Genomic DNA, 17,998 nt, shown 5'->3' on the forward strand with positions numbered 1-17,998 from the left:
ATAGCAATTCTAAGTTTCAAGTAACAGTATTGTTTTAATATTAGTCATTGGTTTAAGTATTTAGGGCGAGACGTTAAATATTGCAGTTTTTCCTATTCCTACATATGCATTATAATTTAACCAGACCTTTATCTTTCTTGGATATGCCCAATTCAGTAACGTTATTTCTTTAAAAAATAACACACGCAAAATTCGAAAGAAATTTGTTATAGTGAGAGCTTTTCTGACAAGGCAAGCGTCTTGAATATGCTAAAATTTTATGACAAGACGCAATCGGCTGCTGTCAACATGTTTTGTTATCTTTTCTCTACTCGAGAGCTTTCCTAAACCGTAAAACACTCGTATCACGTTCGGAAGCCCTCGAGTACGTCACACGTGGAGTGTTTTAATTTATGGCATAATTTAACCCACGCAAGACTAGTACCCAAATAAGTAACCCCCGACGTACAAGCACTTTTAAATTTACATTGGTAGATATACATCGTATACGCAGTTTGGTCGATCATTTTTCAAAACTTCAACTTCTTAAAAGTTTATCAGTCAGACGAAAGAATGTCAGCCGATCCACGTTTGACCCTACTTCAAGGTAAAATATAGCGTATTGAAAGCGTTTCACTCAACGCCGCGAGATTTTTCCACCTGATAATTTGAGCAGTGAATTAGCTTAACTGGTAGTCTATCTATAATGTATTACATAAGAAAGAACAGTTAGATCGCCGGCACACTTAGTGGGCAAGAACACAAAGATAAGTTTTCTAAATACAAATTAACCAAATGATTTTTTGGGGAGGCGTATTGTGTCAAGGCAAAGGTTTTAGCAAATGGCACTTCGATATTGCTTGTTTTTGTCTGCTTTGATCTCGCTTTTATAACTACGCCGCACTGAGTCGGTACGCGAGCACCACTACAGAAGGTGAGATAAAAACTGCCAGTTTCTCTTTACTGTTGTCTTTCGTTCTGAAATTCACTGTCGCCACGAATGATTTAAGGTAAAAATATTTGAATTAATTGCTGGGTCATTAAATCTATAATATTTGTTCGAACGCTTGGCTAAAACAATTTGACAGTTCGAACAGAGGCCAATTACTGGGATTGACAGTGAGATATGACAAAACGTGAGTCGGTTTGTAAAGCGAGTTCATTTTAAGCGACAAAATGATGTTAATGATGTAGAAATTTGTCAAGTATTGCCGTGTATTATAAATCACAGTATACTCTCCATATTTTATGTTAATAGCGGAGTTTATTGTGAAAAGGCAATCATGCATTCTTAATCAACCTCAACAATGCCAAATGCCTTTTCCATAAAGAATTTGTGAAAGAAATCGGAGCGAAAGTCGCCAAACATATTTTACTTCATAATAGATAGTTTTGCGGGCCTACTTTTTCGTTTTGCGAAATTTTCGGCCGTAAATAAGTCGCTACGATGGCAACTAAAGTCAAGAGACTTTGCAATTATCCAAAGTATGCTCAAATAAGAATTAATTTCATAAGCACACAATGTTACGTTGCTCTTATAATTGCCAAACAAATTCTTCCGTAGGAACACTGAATTTCAGCTTCTGAATCTTTATTCTTATGACTTCTTCGTTTTATACACACGTTTCCCATTCATTTTTTCAGTCTCGCTGTAGATAAGGAGCTACGTATAAAGTTCGTAAGCCAAGTATACCGCAGATGGTATATGGTGTATACGACTTTAAAAGAATTGCAACGTTTTGATAAATAATAAACATATATAATATTTGATTATGTATATTATAAATATTATTATTTTTATTGTAGCTACTATATTATTATTATATATGCATATATGTTTTAGTTATTCCAAATATGTTTTACTTAATCATTTCAGATTTGCGATTGAAATCTTTTGTTTATATAATTAGACGTGTTATGATATATAATTATATCATGAGAAGGCGATACAAAAATCAGTCGAAAACACATATTGATAATTTTAGCAAGATTTTTGAGATTAGTCTTTGGTACTTCCCATCATCGTGAAGAAATGCAACACTTTCAAAAATGACCTGGAAACCAGAAAGAGCCTAGCAAGACACCTCAAAGCCTAGTTTATACTTTACGTTTCTGCAATCACCACGAGAGTTATACCTTGATGAATGTCTGGAGATTCGTTTCACATGAGAAAATTCTTTAAACAATCATCCCGTTCATAGCAAAATACTAGAAGTTTCGTTGAAAAGATCTTTTAAGATTACAAAATTTACGTTTCCATGTATTGATATTATAAAGATCAAAACAAAAAAAAATATTTTAAACAAATTTTCGAAAACTGACTTTTCCGACAATTTCAGGTTTTTGATGTAGGTTATTTGGCACCGTGATAATTTTCAACTTTTGTTTCATGCTGCAAAAGCTAGCAAAATGCTGTCTTCCAATTTAAAGTTATTCAAAAGTTGATAGAGCTATCGAGAACGCGCAAAACCTCCAGGGTATATTTCATCGGCATATGCAATCATTTTATTTTAATAAAGTGCATTCCTTGCCTCACAAACATTTTTCCCGGTCCACTATCTGTAATCAGTTTTCGACAAAATGTAAATAAATTTCATGAAGCAAAGAGCAAAGCGGTTTTGTAAAACGCAAAATGCAAAACAAAACAAGCATTTAGCTACGAATACGAATGAGAAGTGAGAAAACACTTGAAAAGTGAGTTCTGTTTTGCAGACGACGCAATTTTAAACGATTTATTCCATTTACTGAAGAAAATTAAAGGAGTGAAACCAAACTGACAGTTATGAGGAAAAAGAACAAAAAGGAACGGGCACGTACCACTATAACATGATGACGTTCACGTCTAAGTGGAATGTCCGAGAGGGCTCAGTAAATCTTCGAATGCAGTTTGCCATGTGTGCATCACCATAGGCGTACGGAGCTATCATTTTTTTGGGGGTGCTCTAAATATTTTCGCTAGCTCACAAAGAAGGTTCGCCGTATTTTCGTCTGACTAACGCTAAAATTTTCCCAACTTTTCAATCTCTAAACTTTCTTGGCAGGCAGTTTTCCCCCTGCCCTCCTCGTCCCGTACGCCTATGTGAATTACCACGTATATCATTATTTTCCAATGAATAAACTAAACGTTTAGCCATCGTGGTTTAGCCAAAGTAGATCCTCAGTCTAATATCTCCATCATCGCACTGTAAAAATTGATTGGTGAAAATAACCATGTAATTGGTGAAAATAACCATATGATTGGTTAAAATAACCATATGATTGGTTAAAATAGCCATATGATTGGTTAAAATACCCATATGATTAGTTAAAATAACCATGTGATTGGTTAAAAAGGTTAAACGAATCTGAGGTAACCAAGTTTTATGGTTATTTTAACCAATCAGTTTTTACTATGCGGCAATGATTCTTAGCTACAAGAAATTACGAGGAAACTGATGTGAAATGTATCGTAATAAAATTCTTGTCAAAAGTAAAAATATCAACGAAGTTTGTCAGTTGCAAACTTCGTGAGTACGCGAAACCAAAAATATCCTCAGGAATAAAGAGGAAGGCATTATAGTAGTCAAACTGACAGTTATGAGGAAAAGGAACAAAAAGGAACGGGCACGTACCACTATAACATGATGACGTTCACGTCTAAGTGGAATGTCCGAGAGGGCTCAGTAAATCTTCGAATGCAGTTTGCCATGTGTGCATCACCATAGGCGTACGGGAGCTATCATTTTTGGGGTGCTCTAAATATTTTCGCTAGCTCAAAGAAGGTTCGCCGTATTTTCGTCTGACTAACGCTAAAATTTTCCCAACTTTTCAATCTCTAAACTTTCTTGGCAGGCAGGCAGGTGGTTTCTTAGATCAACGTCTCGGACTGTTATTAGCATTGCGACTCTCTTTGAAAACTCACCTTTCATGAAAATTTAATTTAATCCAAAGCATTTTTTCTGTAGCAGTTTCGACAACTCGCAGCAGCACCATCAAGCACATTGGCTCAATTTCAACCCACGACGAATGGTAAGTTGCTTTTCGTAGTTTTTTGCAATGCGGTACATATTTGGACCTATGAAGAAACATTAGCACGCGAACATTTGTAGAAATGGTACTCGTTTCACTCTACGGTGGAAAACATGAAATAACCATGCAATAAGCAATTACACGCTAACGATGCGCTAAAGCTTAACTCCGAGAATTACGCGAAATTAGAAATCAATTAATTGGTTTTATTAGAAATTAATGCGTTTAGTTGGATTGTAATGCATGACATGGCGTGGCAAGATGCATTGGAATTGTTTTGAATTAATTTGGCGAAACTGAAACTGTCGAAAATTACATCCTATTTACTACCCTGATAAATAGGGTATCGCCTGTACAAGGAGTTGTATGTCAAAGATGAAAGGTTTCTATTTGACGACGTACCCTTCGTCAGCTCTTTTGCGCTGTCAGTTTAAATTTACCATAAGAACAACATAAAACATAATTCGTGGTCGCTGCATCCGTCCGTCCTTTTACATCATTACGTGTGTGGGGGCAGTTAGTTTCAATTGGCCTACAAAGGAGAGATCTTGACATTTAAGTTGAAATCGTAATACGATAGTCACGTATGCTATTGCGTGGTAAACTTTCACAAGAAGACCGCTCAATACCGTTGATAGAAGGGACGTTGCATGTTATGAACAGAAAAATTTTGCTGTCCCACTGAGTTTTGCACGCTTAGGTTATGTTACACGATGATGAATGATGATGAGGATGATGATGATAACATATATATTTATATATAGAAACAAAAAAGTAGGAACTGATATTTCTTTTAAGAAGTTTCATTCACATGTAGGAGGAAAATTTTCGATACTCGACACGGATTTCTGGCCTTTGAATAGTCATCCCATTTGTATATATGAAAAATAGGGGCAGTCTCTGGTGCATCCGCATCTTAAGATGACGTCATAGGGATTATTCGGTAAACGATTATTTTTACCGGCATATTTTTTTGGGAATATTTCAGTGGTCGCGGAAATCTTCGTTGATTGTGTGAAGACTGACCATGTAATATCGAGTTTCCTCTTCGAAATTTTACTTCGACTTCCTGAGCAATGGACTTATATCAAATTTTTATCATTATGCTAAAATGAAAGTTGCTGTACCAAAGTGTGATGAAATTGAATAACATCCGACGAAGAGAGTCCATCAGCTGATAACTATCAGGTGATGATTATATATGCAGTCGATACATGCATTGTAATAATAAACTGGTGGGCGCACTTTAGCTTTTTTCAAATAAACCGTACTGTATTTCGAAAAAATGTTTCGAGTGTACAGCTGCTCTGCTCAGCTTACTAGATGCTGTTGTGGAATTCTGAAAGCGTGCAGAAAACACACGATGAGTTTAAAACACATTAGTTAATTGAAGAAAATCAATAGATCATTATTAAGTCAATCGTTTATCTTTTCGACACATCAGGAATTCTCGCATTGTTGACGATTAAATCATAAGTATGTAAGGTTTACAACAAGTGCATGCAACCTAAAACTGCTTGCGGCTTGAATTGTCGCTCTAAGATAAAATTTTAACAGCGTTACGAACGACTTTTTTCAACTACATCGTAAACCGTGCCTGCATGGTTTGCCATCCGTTCAAATCACCTAGATTTTAAAAGCACGCGATGATACGAATATGCATGAATTATATCAGTTAGTTTGATGACATATATCGTAGTAAGCTGCTGTTCGTGCCAGTTCACGAATACTTATTTGAAGTAATAACGTTTACCAACGATTGCATGTGCTAAAAATGTGAGTACAATTAGACCATGCGTTTCTTGTAATTTATTTTGACTTAAAATGTAATTTATAGCTGCCTCCCACGTATACCTGTTACCTATACGTTTATACTGTAAACGAAGATTAACACAGCTGTTCTGCTCTTATCCCTACTTACTATCCAAAACTCCGACGCATATAATTCGGACTACGAATAGCAAGAGTATAAAAAATACACACCACCACCCAATCGCCTTAAAGTGAAGATTATCTCGCCTTGCCTAGTCGATAATAAGGTTGACCTCTCGCCCTTCGGCTGTAGTGTAAAATAACACTCTATACGTTTCGAAATTGTCCCAGTGTTGGCGATTGTATTCTGTATTTTCATAACATTTAGCAATGTTTGTAATATCTAGCCCATATCATTGCACTCGAGGCACATAGTTAATATTAATAACAGCTGCATTTATTTTTAGACCGCTTGCGCTATATTTGGCCGCGCAGATATTGACAAATTGCTTCCCTTCGTGAGATCGATCTAATGCGCTTGCCTTGACTGAGAGGGCAGGTGGAAGCTCTTGATGCATTAATAATAAATTCGAAATCTGCATTCGCTGTACATCGGCGAGTTGTTACTCGGAGAACACCGGTGAAAAACTTTAACATCCGGTGATGGCTAATCGCCAAGTGTTACACCTTAAAAATTAATATCAAAACCAAAAACAGTCTTTTATACATAGACAGTGCTCGACGCCATATTTTATCGCAGTTCCGCATAACTTAACAACGGGCATTTGCTAGCTTTGTGTTAGTTTCCTAGCAACAAAACAAAGCAACACCTAGTTTCAATATCGTCGATATGCGAACCCATATTGTGTTCATAATGTTATTTAATAGTTTGTTTCCGCTGAAGGAGCGCCCGCTGTTATTGCCGTCGTTTTCATTTGCAAAAAGTTAAATGAAAGTACCCACCCGTAATGCATAGCCAGTCAAAATCCGAGGAAATCATATAAAAATAGTATAAGACCTTAGTTGTCATGAATAATTACAGTTCGGAATGTTAATCTGAAACCAAATACAGATAATAGCACATTAGTAATTACGTCAATCGTGTCGTTGACGTCACGAGAATGCACAGCGGTGATTGGCGGAAAGGGACGACACAATCAAACCTCAAAGGACGCAACGTAATAAAAGTTTAAGGCGCACGCCAGCGGAATTAAATCAAACCAAGCAAGTACAAGAGTGAACTTCGGCTAGTCCGAATAAAAAAATAAAATAAAACGTTATTGCTGGCAATAACGTCTGTTGATCAGTTTCAAAGTTTTCGTCGAATTTTTTAGTTTAAACCTACAATGACTTACACAAACTGCTACGACTATAGCAACTTACTAACGAGCACAGACGCGTTGGGAAGCTTAGGAAGCCTAGCGAAAGTCGCTACAGATCAACTGCTAGGCTGGACAGATACCTCCGGATTTTTAGCATCGCAGCTTAACACGCAAACGGCTCAAGCTTGTATTGACGACTTCACTTTTGGCGTTGACACGTTCGGCGAACAAACAGTGCCAGGTATATAGTTTAAAGTGTTCTCAATCGGTATTAAAACTCTCGTTTATTTGATGACGCTCGTTTTAATCAACGCTAGTGTATCAAACTGACATAGGTTTTGGCAATGCATTCGAAATTCCTTTGATACATAACTCTTTGTTTTGTATGAACAATTCGATGACTTTGGGCGTAAGTCGTATCACGCACTTACGTGCTTTGACGCCATCATTCGCTTCACATTTTACGCGAACCTAATCGTCGTTTCCATAAAGCGCTTTAAATTAAACACTCTTCTCATTGTAAAGAAATGATATGTTTCTTCTTCATGCTACGTTTGGTAGTCGATCGATTTTTATGAAATTCTGCGCGTTTCGAAATAGTGATATTGAACTTCTTTTATACTCTAGTCGATATTTTGTGTTCAAATTTTCAGGACTTTTGTGTTTTGTTTGAGAGTAATGCGTTGGTGTAAGAGTTTAAACTAAATCTATGTTGTTATTCCTTTCTTGAACAGGAGAGTACGACTTCGCAGCCGTGCCCGAATTAAAACAAGACATCAAACCCGACATCGCACTACTCCAAAAAAACGCACATCGTTTCGACCAATTTAAAACTCCATCTCTTGCAGAAGTGTTTTCTCAAACCTCCGGAACAAGCCCACCTCCAACTTCACAAACCTCCCCATACAGCTCGCCACCTCACAATCAGTGGAATCCTGATCGCACGGTCTTGACTTCTCTCGTCAGCAACGTCAACCCCATCAATACTGCGATTCCTTTTTCCTCGTGCTCCACTCCCGCATCAATGTCGCAACCACCAGTTTCATGCAGCATTCAAAACACAATTCAACCGCAATCCGCTGCCTTGTTACAAAAGATTCAGCAGCAACAGCAACTCTTTGATACGTACCAAAAAGTGACGCAAGCCGCCACGGCCTTCCCTTACACGAAGGCACCTCCATCACTCTCTACTCTCCCATACCTTCCAGTTACAGCAACCGTAAATATGAAGTGGCCATTGATTGGCGATCCAAATGGGCTTACGCAAAATCTTAAAATGGACGCGAGCCTCGAAAAGCTACTGAATCCTTCCGCAAACGACTTCTTCAATAATAACAACAACAACAACAACAACATCATGAAGGTCCCCAAGTCTGCACCCAATAATAACAGCAACAACCACAACATCAGACCTGTGAAAGGTGGAAGTAACATACTTAAAGTGAAAGAGACGACCAACTCACGAAACGAGCCAAAACACCGCCAAGTGAACGACCGTATGGATGTCCTTTTGAGGCCTGCTCCCGACGCTTTTCTCGCTCTGACGAGCTCACTCGCCACATGCGTACGCACACTGGTCAGAAACCTTTTCAATGTCGTATCTGCATGAGGAATTTCTCTCGTTCTGATCATCTGACAACCCATATCAGAACGCACACCGGTGAGAAACCATTTGCGTGCGATACCTGCGGCAGACGCTTCGCCCGTTCTGACGAGAGAAGAAGGCACACGAAAATCCATCTGCGCGAGCAAGCCAAAAAAGAGGAAGAGGCTAAAAAGGCTTTAGTAGCTCAAAGCCATTCGAATCTTACGACCGTGCCTTCGTCACAATTTCAAGTTCCCTCTCTTTCCACCATGCCAAGACCCCTTTCTGCTTGAACAATTTATTTAACCATCACCAACTTTGCACTCAAAAAAATACATTTACCAGCGCTGGCGCTATCAAATATGTAGAACAAGTATATATAACTTAAACATTTAGTACCCAGAGAGAAAACACGTTTGTATTATATTTAAACAGTTGCAAGAGATGATTGTTTTAGGCTGGTCCTATAAAAACCTTGTGTATATAAAAATGAAACAACTGGATGCATGTAATATTCCATATTGAGTCACGAGGAGAATGCGAGTCTTCCTGTTGATTCGGGATTACGAGAAGATCCTTCCACATGACAAGCGAAGCTTATGGCCGCGCCATGTTCTTCGCTAGTGAACAATTTATAGTATATTTTGATTATGTCGAGGCGTGTTAACTGTAAGCCTCCAATATTTTCCTTTCTATCGAAATATAAAGAAAAAAAAACAATAAGGTTGTGTAAATCATTTTGTACAATCCCAATTCGCGTGTGTGGAGGAAAGCTTACGATGGCCTAAGCGGATTCTGCTTAGTTTGTATCTTCCCAACACTTCTTCGATCATGAACTTTTTTAGTATTGTGTTGCCTAGATATTGTCTAAGTTCCCCTTTTTTATACGCCCAAACGATGAAAACTTTGGTAGTTTGAATTATTTCAATGTGAGAAATTTCGTGATTTAATGATCGATGTAAAGTATTAGGATCGAATTTCTTTTCATAAAGATGTTTATCTCAATGTTTACACATTTTTTGAATTCATTTTCGGCACTTGAGTAATATTCATAATGATCCGAGTCAACGTCATTTCACGAGCCCCCGCTGTTAAATGTCGGAGTATGTCTTTCACGGCAACGTATTCGAAATTATACATCAACCAAAGACATAATTTTGCTACGATCCTGAACATGCCTGCCACATCATGCACATCCAACATAATACGCACTGTGTTTCGTTTAAAAATTCTGATCAGATGAAAACCAGTAAATTATCAGCCTATCAGACACTTATTGATGGAATGGATGCCATAAAAGGCAAAAATCCGAGAGATAAATATCGCAACAAAAATTCCACGTTAAAGTCTTTGTTTTTGTATTGTACAACTGCTACGTATACAAAGCAAGATACCCGGGCGCGATATTCGCTGTAAAAAATATGTCATAGTTTTACTAAAACGCTGAATAGCATAATATAATGTCGCTCGACGCTCGTGATAAAAAATACGTAAGATCTAATTAAACATACGTACGTATGAAAAGAAACATGCATATTTTCTTCTCGATTGTTGAAAACATTATTTCATAAAATACGCAAGATTTCCATCTGTATTAATATGAATGACCTCCTGTGCGGGCGACGATGTCCAATTTCGACGCATTTTAATTAAAAGAAATTAAAACAATCATTTTGTTTTAATCACTTTTAACGCATGCAAGCATCGAAAGATTTTATCGTCAGCGGCAAAGATACAGTCATACACTGGGTACATTTCAGCGCTGCTTGTGTGCAGCATCATATGAGTCCTTTTTGTTACGTCCGCCATCTGAAGCATGCGATATTTGTTTTAACTTGAAGGCCATTGGTAACATCATAACGACTCAACGGAATGTTTATAAACACGAAACCATAGCACCGTACATTTGTACAACACAGCAATATCAGTCAGAATGGATAGAAAATGGTGTGATTGAATCGTTCGCCCAAGGGTACATATCGAATTCCAAAATCCATTTGTGAAGCATGCCAAGTTTTTGTTGGAAAGATCTGTTTTAAATCAAATTTCATTCAAAATGGAAATTTCTTTGGAATTTCAAGCAATGTTTGTCATGTAAATTGTGAGCAATGACCAAATCAAAAACACGATAAAAATCTTCAGAAAAATTTTTGCGTAATAAATCGCCTATTCTTTATGGTCCATTTATGGTCGAAGGTAGAAATATGGTCTTATTTCCTTGTGTAATGTGATTTGATGAAGTGATTTGTGAGCAACATGCATTCGTGTTTGTAATTCTTATGACATCTTATTGTCAAAAAAATGAAAAGATAACAAATATTAAATTTTCAATAATGCATCGAGACAGATCACGACAAACAATGTGAAGCATTATGTGTAAAAATAATTATATTTTTGCATGTAGGGGCTACAGTTCTTATCTCCAATATGAACGCAAGTCCGAGCAAAAACAAAATAAAAACATACAAAACTAAGGTAAAATCAATCGTGAAGGAAAATAACAAGAGGAGAGCACTTTTTTCATTGGACGAATGCCAAACAGATCTATACATCACACGTGAACAAGGCATGACGAACTTTATCTCGGAATTTTGTATAAATCAGCTGAAAGAAACAGACTGAAATACCTTTACAGGTTAAAATTTAGGTAAATGAAGCATTTTCATTTATCTTGTACAAGTAAGCTAAGTTTGAACGCGACTTAAAATGACACAATTGCATGGACTGACGTACTCGGCTAAGGTCAGTTACAAACATAATATATACCATAATTTTCGTGATTTTGATTGGCTAACGTGTAACCCTATCTTTGTTTTACTAATCATATTGACAAAGAACATCTGCGTAACTGGCGTCTGCTCGGCTGTACTCTGAAGGGTTGGGAGCATTAAGACCAAGAAGGACTTTAGCTAGAGCACTTTTTCGCGCATCATATTTAAGGTAGTTAGTGCTCATGCAAAAGTGTAACAAAGAAAAAGATCACCACGCGTATTTCGGCATTTACGATGCGTTTTAAGAGGTGTTTTAGTATAAACACGCCCATTAGACGTACTTGTGTTTAATACATACATCGCGTTTCAACGAATTAAATCAAAAATAACTATTTTTCCTGTTTTCTCGTATATTATGTTATGTGTGTGTATGTGTGTGTGATGAAACTTAATGTTGGGATGTTCTTTGTTCCTCAAATGTAATATTGTTCAATTAGAGCTGTTAATTAATGACTTATTGAGCGTGAGGAAATGTGCTTTAACATATATATGGTGCCCAACTTCCAGTCGTTTTTTCCACAGCGAAAATTGCTGCTGAAAATTCAATGCCATGCATTATTCTTTAATTTCAATGTGCATTTTGCATGTTTACATGATACAAAATTGTACCAATATACACAATAAATAAATTATACGATATTTTGTACACTTGCTGATTGTCGAGAGATGTCTGAAGTTTCAACAGTGGGCGTGATATTGTTCATATCAATACACCCCCATAGTTATAGCAAATTGTTCATCGACTTTTCTGCCCTAACTAACAACACTTACGCAAATTAACGGAATTAGAATAACGAGTTTCTGGCACAATTGCTCACGATGTAGGTATGATATAAGCCATCGCACTTTGTAGAATGAAGATACACAACTCACAGTGAATGTTTTCTAACGAAAGTAATCAGAAGAATTTTATCAAAGGCCCACACGCTCAAACCTATATAGGATATTGAGCTCTGCCAAGAAAAGGAAGGTCACACGTATTGTTTTTGGAATTTCGAGGGCGCATCTTTTTGACCTGAAATTGACACGTAAGAGCGTGCAGTATAAAATTATTGTATTATTTCTTTTGAGACGGATCGCGCCGTGCGGCACGAATCACCAAACGAAATGCGTACAAACTTTTGAAAAAGTCCGTCTCAAAAGGGTTAAACAAATGAAGACACGGACAAACGGACAACGGTCATTCACTGCTCTGGTGTTTGGTAGAAAAGCATTTTTTACACATAGCATTTAACAATACAGACTGTCGTACAAATTTGCAAGGCTTGAGGAATAGCCAGACGTATGAATGACATGTGAAGGACAGAATGTATGAATCATCACACCTCTTCTCTCTCGCCCTCTCCCGCCCAAGAAGAGTCAAATCTCAATAATTACACTGGACAAGTCTGTCTGTGTCTTGCTGAAAGTGCCTGAGACACGAAATTTTCTCATGTCTTTTAGTGAAACATCTCCTAAAACTAAAATTTCTTTAAAATCCATAAACTGAAGTTATTTGTGTGGAAATTTCATGAGATTTCCTCATGTACATAGTAGTTGTTTACATTTATTCTCGACATATCAGACAAATTTGCTTTATATCACGTGGTCACAACAATGGAAAATTTTAGATAAACCATAAGCAAGCTTATAGCTTAACAACGAAATAACAAACGAGTTTATGATATGTATGATTGTAGATTAGCAAACGATTAACCTTAAATTCTCTAATTTATACATCGCCTAAGTGTAGTATAGTAAAGCCCTGATTACTCAAACTCGCTTGATTCGGACTCATTGCTAACGTAAACAAAGTTCATTTTCCTTTCGGTCAAATTTCCCCAGATAACTCGAACTCTAATCTCGGAAGGCAACATAGGGTATAATTCAAAGACCTAAATTTTATAAGTCGAAAGTGTCAATTCACATTGAACTATAGAAGTTCTACTGCAATGCCATAAATCTTTCATAAGCTTCATTTGAGACACCAATAATTTTTGTGTCATAGGCACTTCAGACAAAGGAAAGAAGGAAAGTCGTACAATTCCTCTTCAAAAATACGAGGTCCGAGGTCGGAGGTCGCCGTCGTTCGCCGTCATAGCAAAATGGCAAAAAAACAACTGAATGGAAAGTCCGACCGAATATTTACCCAAACCTATAAATAACAAAGCTACTCAAGAATAGTTATCGTTATTTTTATGCTACATATGCACAGAATGGGAAAGTAATGTCTCGCAGTCAGGCGCAATACGTTGCATAAAGGCACAGCCCAACAAAAACTTTTTTACATAACATAGCATTGCTGTATTAGCATTTTTAGAGATTTCACTTTATTACGAACACAAAACATTTCTTATTGATGCATTGATTCAAAATATTACAGTTGAAAAGCACTTACTCTTACTTTACCTTCAATCAATCTTTATTCATATTTTGGCATAATTTTTAATCCAAAGTTCCAAACACCTTTGAACTTATTGATAAATCTTTGTCACTGCCATGTTTTATTTTTTTACTGTAATTTTCCCGCTTAAAGGCATGTTCCATGTTCACAAAACACCCTGTTTCACACCCTTGTTGACTTACTGGATTGTTGGATTGACTGGGATTGAATTGACCATATATTTGAGGATCACATTGGCTTGTTTGGATTTGGATTACTAATGATTGGATGAGTAACTGATTTTGGCCAATCAGGAATGTCTCTATATTAACCAATCAAATTTAGTCCAGTCATCCTACCCGTCTAAAGCCGCCATTACTATTTTGCGCGATGTAAAATGTAAACAAAACAGCAATAAATATGCTGGCCAAAGCGATTTTGGTTTTGATGTATTTCCTTTTGATATTCTTGGTAGCCAAAGTTCTTGACTTATCTGCAAACTGGTTGGAACTCAGTTGCGTTGCCTCCCCTCTTTTTAATCCTCTCGCTGTTAGCGTCAGAAAATTGAAGAGATTGTTGGACGAAAGAGGTGTTAGTTATGTCGGCGTCGTGGATAAGACCGAATTAGCCCAGCTCGTTGAAGAATCGGGAAGTTTTTGCTCGAATTGCAACTGCAGTGATGTTAATGGTAGTCAAGAGGATGAGGATGACGAAGTAACGTACTTCCATAGTTCCTCTCATTTTTTTGAGAAAATCGAAGACACGAAGGCGAGCGGATGGCTTGTCAAAATCATTCCAGACTACAGAGGCTCTCTACTATCATTGAAACAATGGCGACGACTATCGAAGAAGATGACATTATTGGGAATTAAAGCGGGAGTGTTTGATTGCGGCTTGGATCCCCGATTATGTGCTAAAAATGGCTGGGATGCGAAATGTCTGCTTCTTTCATCTCCAGTTGGACATCATGCCAAGGGAAATGTCAAAATTCATATTTACAGTTCCAAACCTTCCGTGGAGCGTGCATTCTCCTGGATAAATAGCATACTTGGGAAAAGAGTGAGGAAGCTAAAAAATCCCAAAGAATATTCCCAATACTTGGCAAGCAAAGAGAAAAGTAATTATGAGATGACTAAATTGGTGTTTTTTGGTCAACTGGATGAACCACCTGCTCTTTTGTCATCTTTATCCATAAAGTTTATGGGCAGAGTCAACTTTGCATACTTCAAAGTGACAAAAAATAATGCTGATAAAATCTTGGGAGAACATGGTAGCAAGCGATTCTGTCGACTGTTGGTGATTACACCAGAAGGACAGCTTTCTTATGGAATGATGAAAGGAGAGTTTATTCAATACAGATCTCTGGAAACATTTTTGACAAGTTTACATCCGGAAGTGAATGAGGCTTTTCTTTTAACAATAATACTTGTCAATCAAATTTGTATATTGGAATTGTTTTTAACCTCAGGTGGAATATTGAGAAAAATGGTCAAATTCTTCATGTTCTTTGTTTTTGCCAACACGGCGCTTATGATAATTTGGCTTCCGATTGTTAAAGTGTACCGATTGGATATTGCACAACCTCTCATAAACATAAGTCTTCGCATATGTCGCTTCATTACAACCAGCAATCTGTTATCACTAGTTAGATATTATTTCTTATCCTATTCTAAATGGTCTTTATGGTTTCTTAGCTTTTGCATGTATGGCTTTGGTTTAAACAGGCTTAAAAGAAAGATCAAATATCTTGATAATGATGATTCGACAGACTGGTTTTATGAAGATTTGATGTATTTCAGTAGATTTTTCAACTCTTTTGGAACAACCATGGTCTTTCCTTCCAGTTTGCGGCTTAACGAAGGCACTTTCTTCTTGCATGCATATGAAGACATGCTTATACAAAGGCTTGCAACTCCTGATCTATGGCTTCAACCACTTTTGCCCACAGACTTTGTGAGGGACCTACCTGTTTGGAAGAACTGTGAGTGCGCACGGCCGTCTGATAGCAGGTTCTCACAAAAAACAAAGGCAGCATGTGATGCAAATTTCTGTAAATGGTTGAAAAGGCCTGACAAAACAATCATATCAGAAGAATGCTCTATTTGCCTTGGTGCCTATCGGAAAAACTGTATCATGGTATCATTACCTTGCAAACATGTTTTTCATCAACTTTGTTTGGAGAAATGGTTCAAGTCTGAGCATCAACTGAACAACCTTAACTGTCCAGTTTGCAGATGGCCAGCATATAAAGCTAAAGCAAGTACACATGATTTTCCTACAGCTAATGGGAACAGTTAATGGACATATATTAAATATACTATAGATAGAATATATATTACAATTGAATGGGTAGTCTTCACAGTTACATAGTGACACTCTAAATTTACTTTAAATAAGGCTAACAAATTCTTTAATCTGAATTCACTCAGTTCTTGTTCGGAACATTACTCTTGCATCTGGAATGGACTCTAATTTATGGGTACGAGAAAATAAATCAATATCAAAACCACATCTTTGCGTGATCTTTTCATAAAACCTTGCAGGTTTTGTGTGACCATAGACAGTGAAAATGTATCGATGATAACCCACACCTTTGGGTGGTGCTGGTGGATTGTAATCTATAAAAAAGAATAATGAAAAATGAAGCAACATTTTAACTGTCATTTTAACTGTATTTAAGTATGTCTACAGACTTATGTTGAAACAAGGAGTTATCATTTTGAATTCCACAGAGAAAATGTTCCAATTTTAATGAAATGAATTTTGAAGTCATGACAAAATAAAGCAATAGTGATTTCGATCGTGATTCAGATCAGACGGGCAACAATGACATGGAAGAAGTTTTTAATACTGAATTGAATAGAAGTGATTTTGATGAATTTTAATTTCAGATTTCACAAACTGAGATAAATATGGGATTATGTTATATCTGATCCTGGTATGTGACTTGTGGATAAAAAACCCACAAGTCACATACCTTGATTTGGGAAACTAGATTATCAGGAGGGATACCAAATACTAAACCCCAGTATCCATGTGAACACTTTAAAAATCTGAGCCTGCTTTTCAGAAAGACATTTATGATTTACCTGTAATGACATTCCAATCTGATGTGCCATCATTTGCCAAAAAACCTTTTTAAGCTCACTCCCTTGTAAAAGAATGAACATTTTGAACAAACTTAGCAAATGCTTTAATACAGAAAAGATCATTGCTTTGAAATTTCAAGTTGTTACAGCCTACTTACCTTAACATCCGATAAGTACAAATGAAGCCAACTTTGGCATTTTGGTATATTCTGCGATTTTGGATTCATAGCAGATGGTGCATCCGGGTCAAACATAAGAACTTCATAATATTTATTCTAAAAATTGCAAAAAAAGCACCATTCTTAGCATAAGAACATCGACCAGCAAACAGGCTATGATAAATCAAGCTTATGGGCAAAGGTAAAATTTTTGAAGATGGGAAGAGGAGACAAGTCATAAACAATGCACCAAAATAAGTGATATATAGTTATCAATTTGAAATTGTCATGAAATACAGGAAGGGTAATTCTTCCCTTCATCCCCCCCTGGTGATGGTGGATGCAAGTAAAATTTTATTTTTAAATAATAAACAGGCATTTCACAGAACCAGCAACAATTTTACCATGACATGTGGTTAGCACAACGAAACATTTCAACATTTAAATGTCACCTTCAAGTGAACAATAATAGAGTACCTAGCCAACAACAATCAGGACAACCTTTGGTTAATGACTTAGTGTCAGGTTTGTTGGTATTAGAAATATTAAGTAGGGTATTTTTAAAACTACTGCCCTTAAAGAAACTTGATTTATTTGGGTGACTAGTTTATAAAAAGATAGAGTGTGATGTAGAAAATCAGTTTTGGGGATATTGCGTCAGGTCAAAAGACATTGCTGTCTTACCACATCGGCAAACGAGAATTTAATTTCAGGAGTAGAAGTGACCAAATCCTTTGGATAGTTTCGGTCGCAAACGACCGACATAGATCCATACTTTACATCAAGAGAACTACTTTCTTTTGAAGGACATTCGTCGAAATCAAAGCCGTGAACAGTTAAAATGCATGCAAGAATAAAATGAATACATCCAGCTAAGAAATTCATCTTAAATTCAAGAAATAGAATGTCCAATGTCGACTTATACCTTTGTGACGTCACAATAAAAGCAGCAGAGATTTGCATAACTGCAAA

At 36.8% G+C, this 17,998-nt stretch overlaps 3 protein-coding genes and 2 long non-coding RNA genes across 5 annotated transcripts; 3 read left to right on the forward strand and 2 right to left on the reverse strand.

Annotated features, from left to right (window-relative positions):
• Positions 1 to 433: 433 nt before the first annotated feature.
• On the forward strand, positions 434 to 2,296 carry LOC124444773. Its single transcript, XR_006948014.1, has 2 exons — positions 434 to 586; positions 1,624 to 2,296. It is a non-coding gene; the product is annotated as an uncharacterized LOC124444773 (long non-coding RNA).
• Positions 2,297 to 3,937: 1,641 nt separating this feature from the next.
• Positions 3,938 to 6,102, reverse strand: LOC124443856. The gene is made up of 3 exons (XR_006947769.1): positions 5,971 to 6,102; positions 4,390 to 4,519; positions 3,938 to 4,033 (listed from the first exon to the last, which is right to left on the reverse strand). It is a non-coding gene; the product is annotated as an uncharacterized LOC124443856 (long non-coding RNA).
• An 832-nt stretch (positions 6,103 to 6,934) lies between these two features.
• Positions 6,935 to 9,657, forward strand: LOC124443855 (early growth response protein 1-A-like). The gene is given in 3 exon segments (XM_046994395.1): positions 6,935 to 7,302; positions 7,796 to 8,521; positions 8,524 to 9,657. Coding segments are annotated over 3 exon segments (1,359 nt in total). The 5' UTR covers positions 6,935 to 7,085; the 3' UTR covers positions 8,940 to 9,657.
• Positions 9,658 to 13,865: 4,208 nt separating this feature from the next.
• LOC124444096 (E3 ubiquitin-protein ligase RNF103-like) lies at positions 13,866 to 16,288 on the forward strand. Its single transcript, XM_046994676.1, has one exon. It carries the CDS (start codon positions 14,200 to 14,202, stop codon positions 16,075 to 16,077), a length of 1,878 nt encoding a protein of 625 aa, XP_046850632.1. The 5' UTR covers positions 13,866 to 14,199; the 3' UTR covers positions 16,078 to 16,288.
• On the reverse strand, positions 16,065 to 17,963 carry LOC124444097. Its single transcript, XM_046994677.1, has 4 exons — positions 17,711 to 17,963; positions 17,027 to 17,143; positions 16,869 to 16,931; positions 16,065 to 16,397 (listed from the first exon to the last, which is right to left on the reverse strand). Exons 1-4 carry the CDS (start codon positions 17,909 to 17,911, stop codon positions 16,248 to 16,250), a joined length of 531 nt encoding a protein of 176 aa, XP_046850633.1. The 5' UTR covers positions 17,912 to 17,963; the 3' UTR covers positions 16,065 to 16,247.
• Between the last annotated feature and the right edge of the window lie 35 nt (positions 17,964 to 17,998).

This window comes from Xenia sp. Carnegie-2017, unplaced genomic scaffold (assembly GCF_021976095.1).
Source record: "Xenia sp. Carnegie-2017 unplaced genomic scaffold, XeniaSp_v1 HiC_scaffold_21, whole genome shotgun sequence".
Lineage (NCBI taxonomy): Eukaryota > Metazoa > Cnidaria > Anthozoa > Malacalcyonacea > Xeniidae > Xenia > Xenia sp. Carnegie-2017.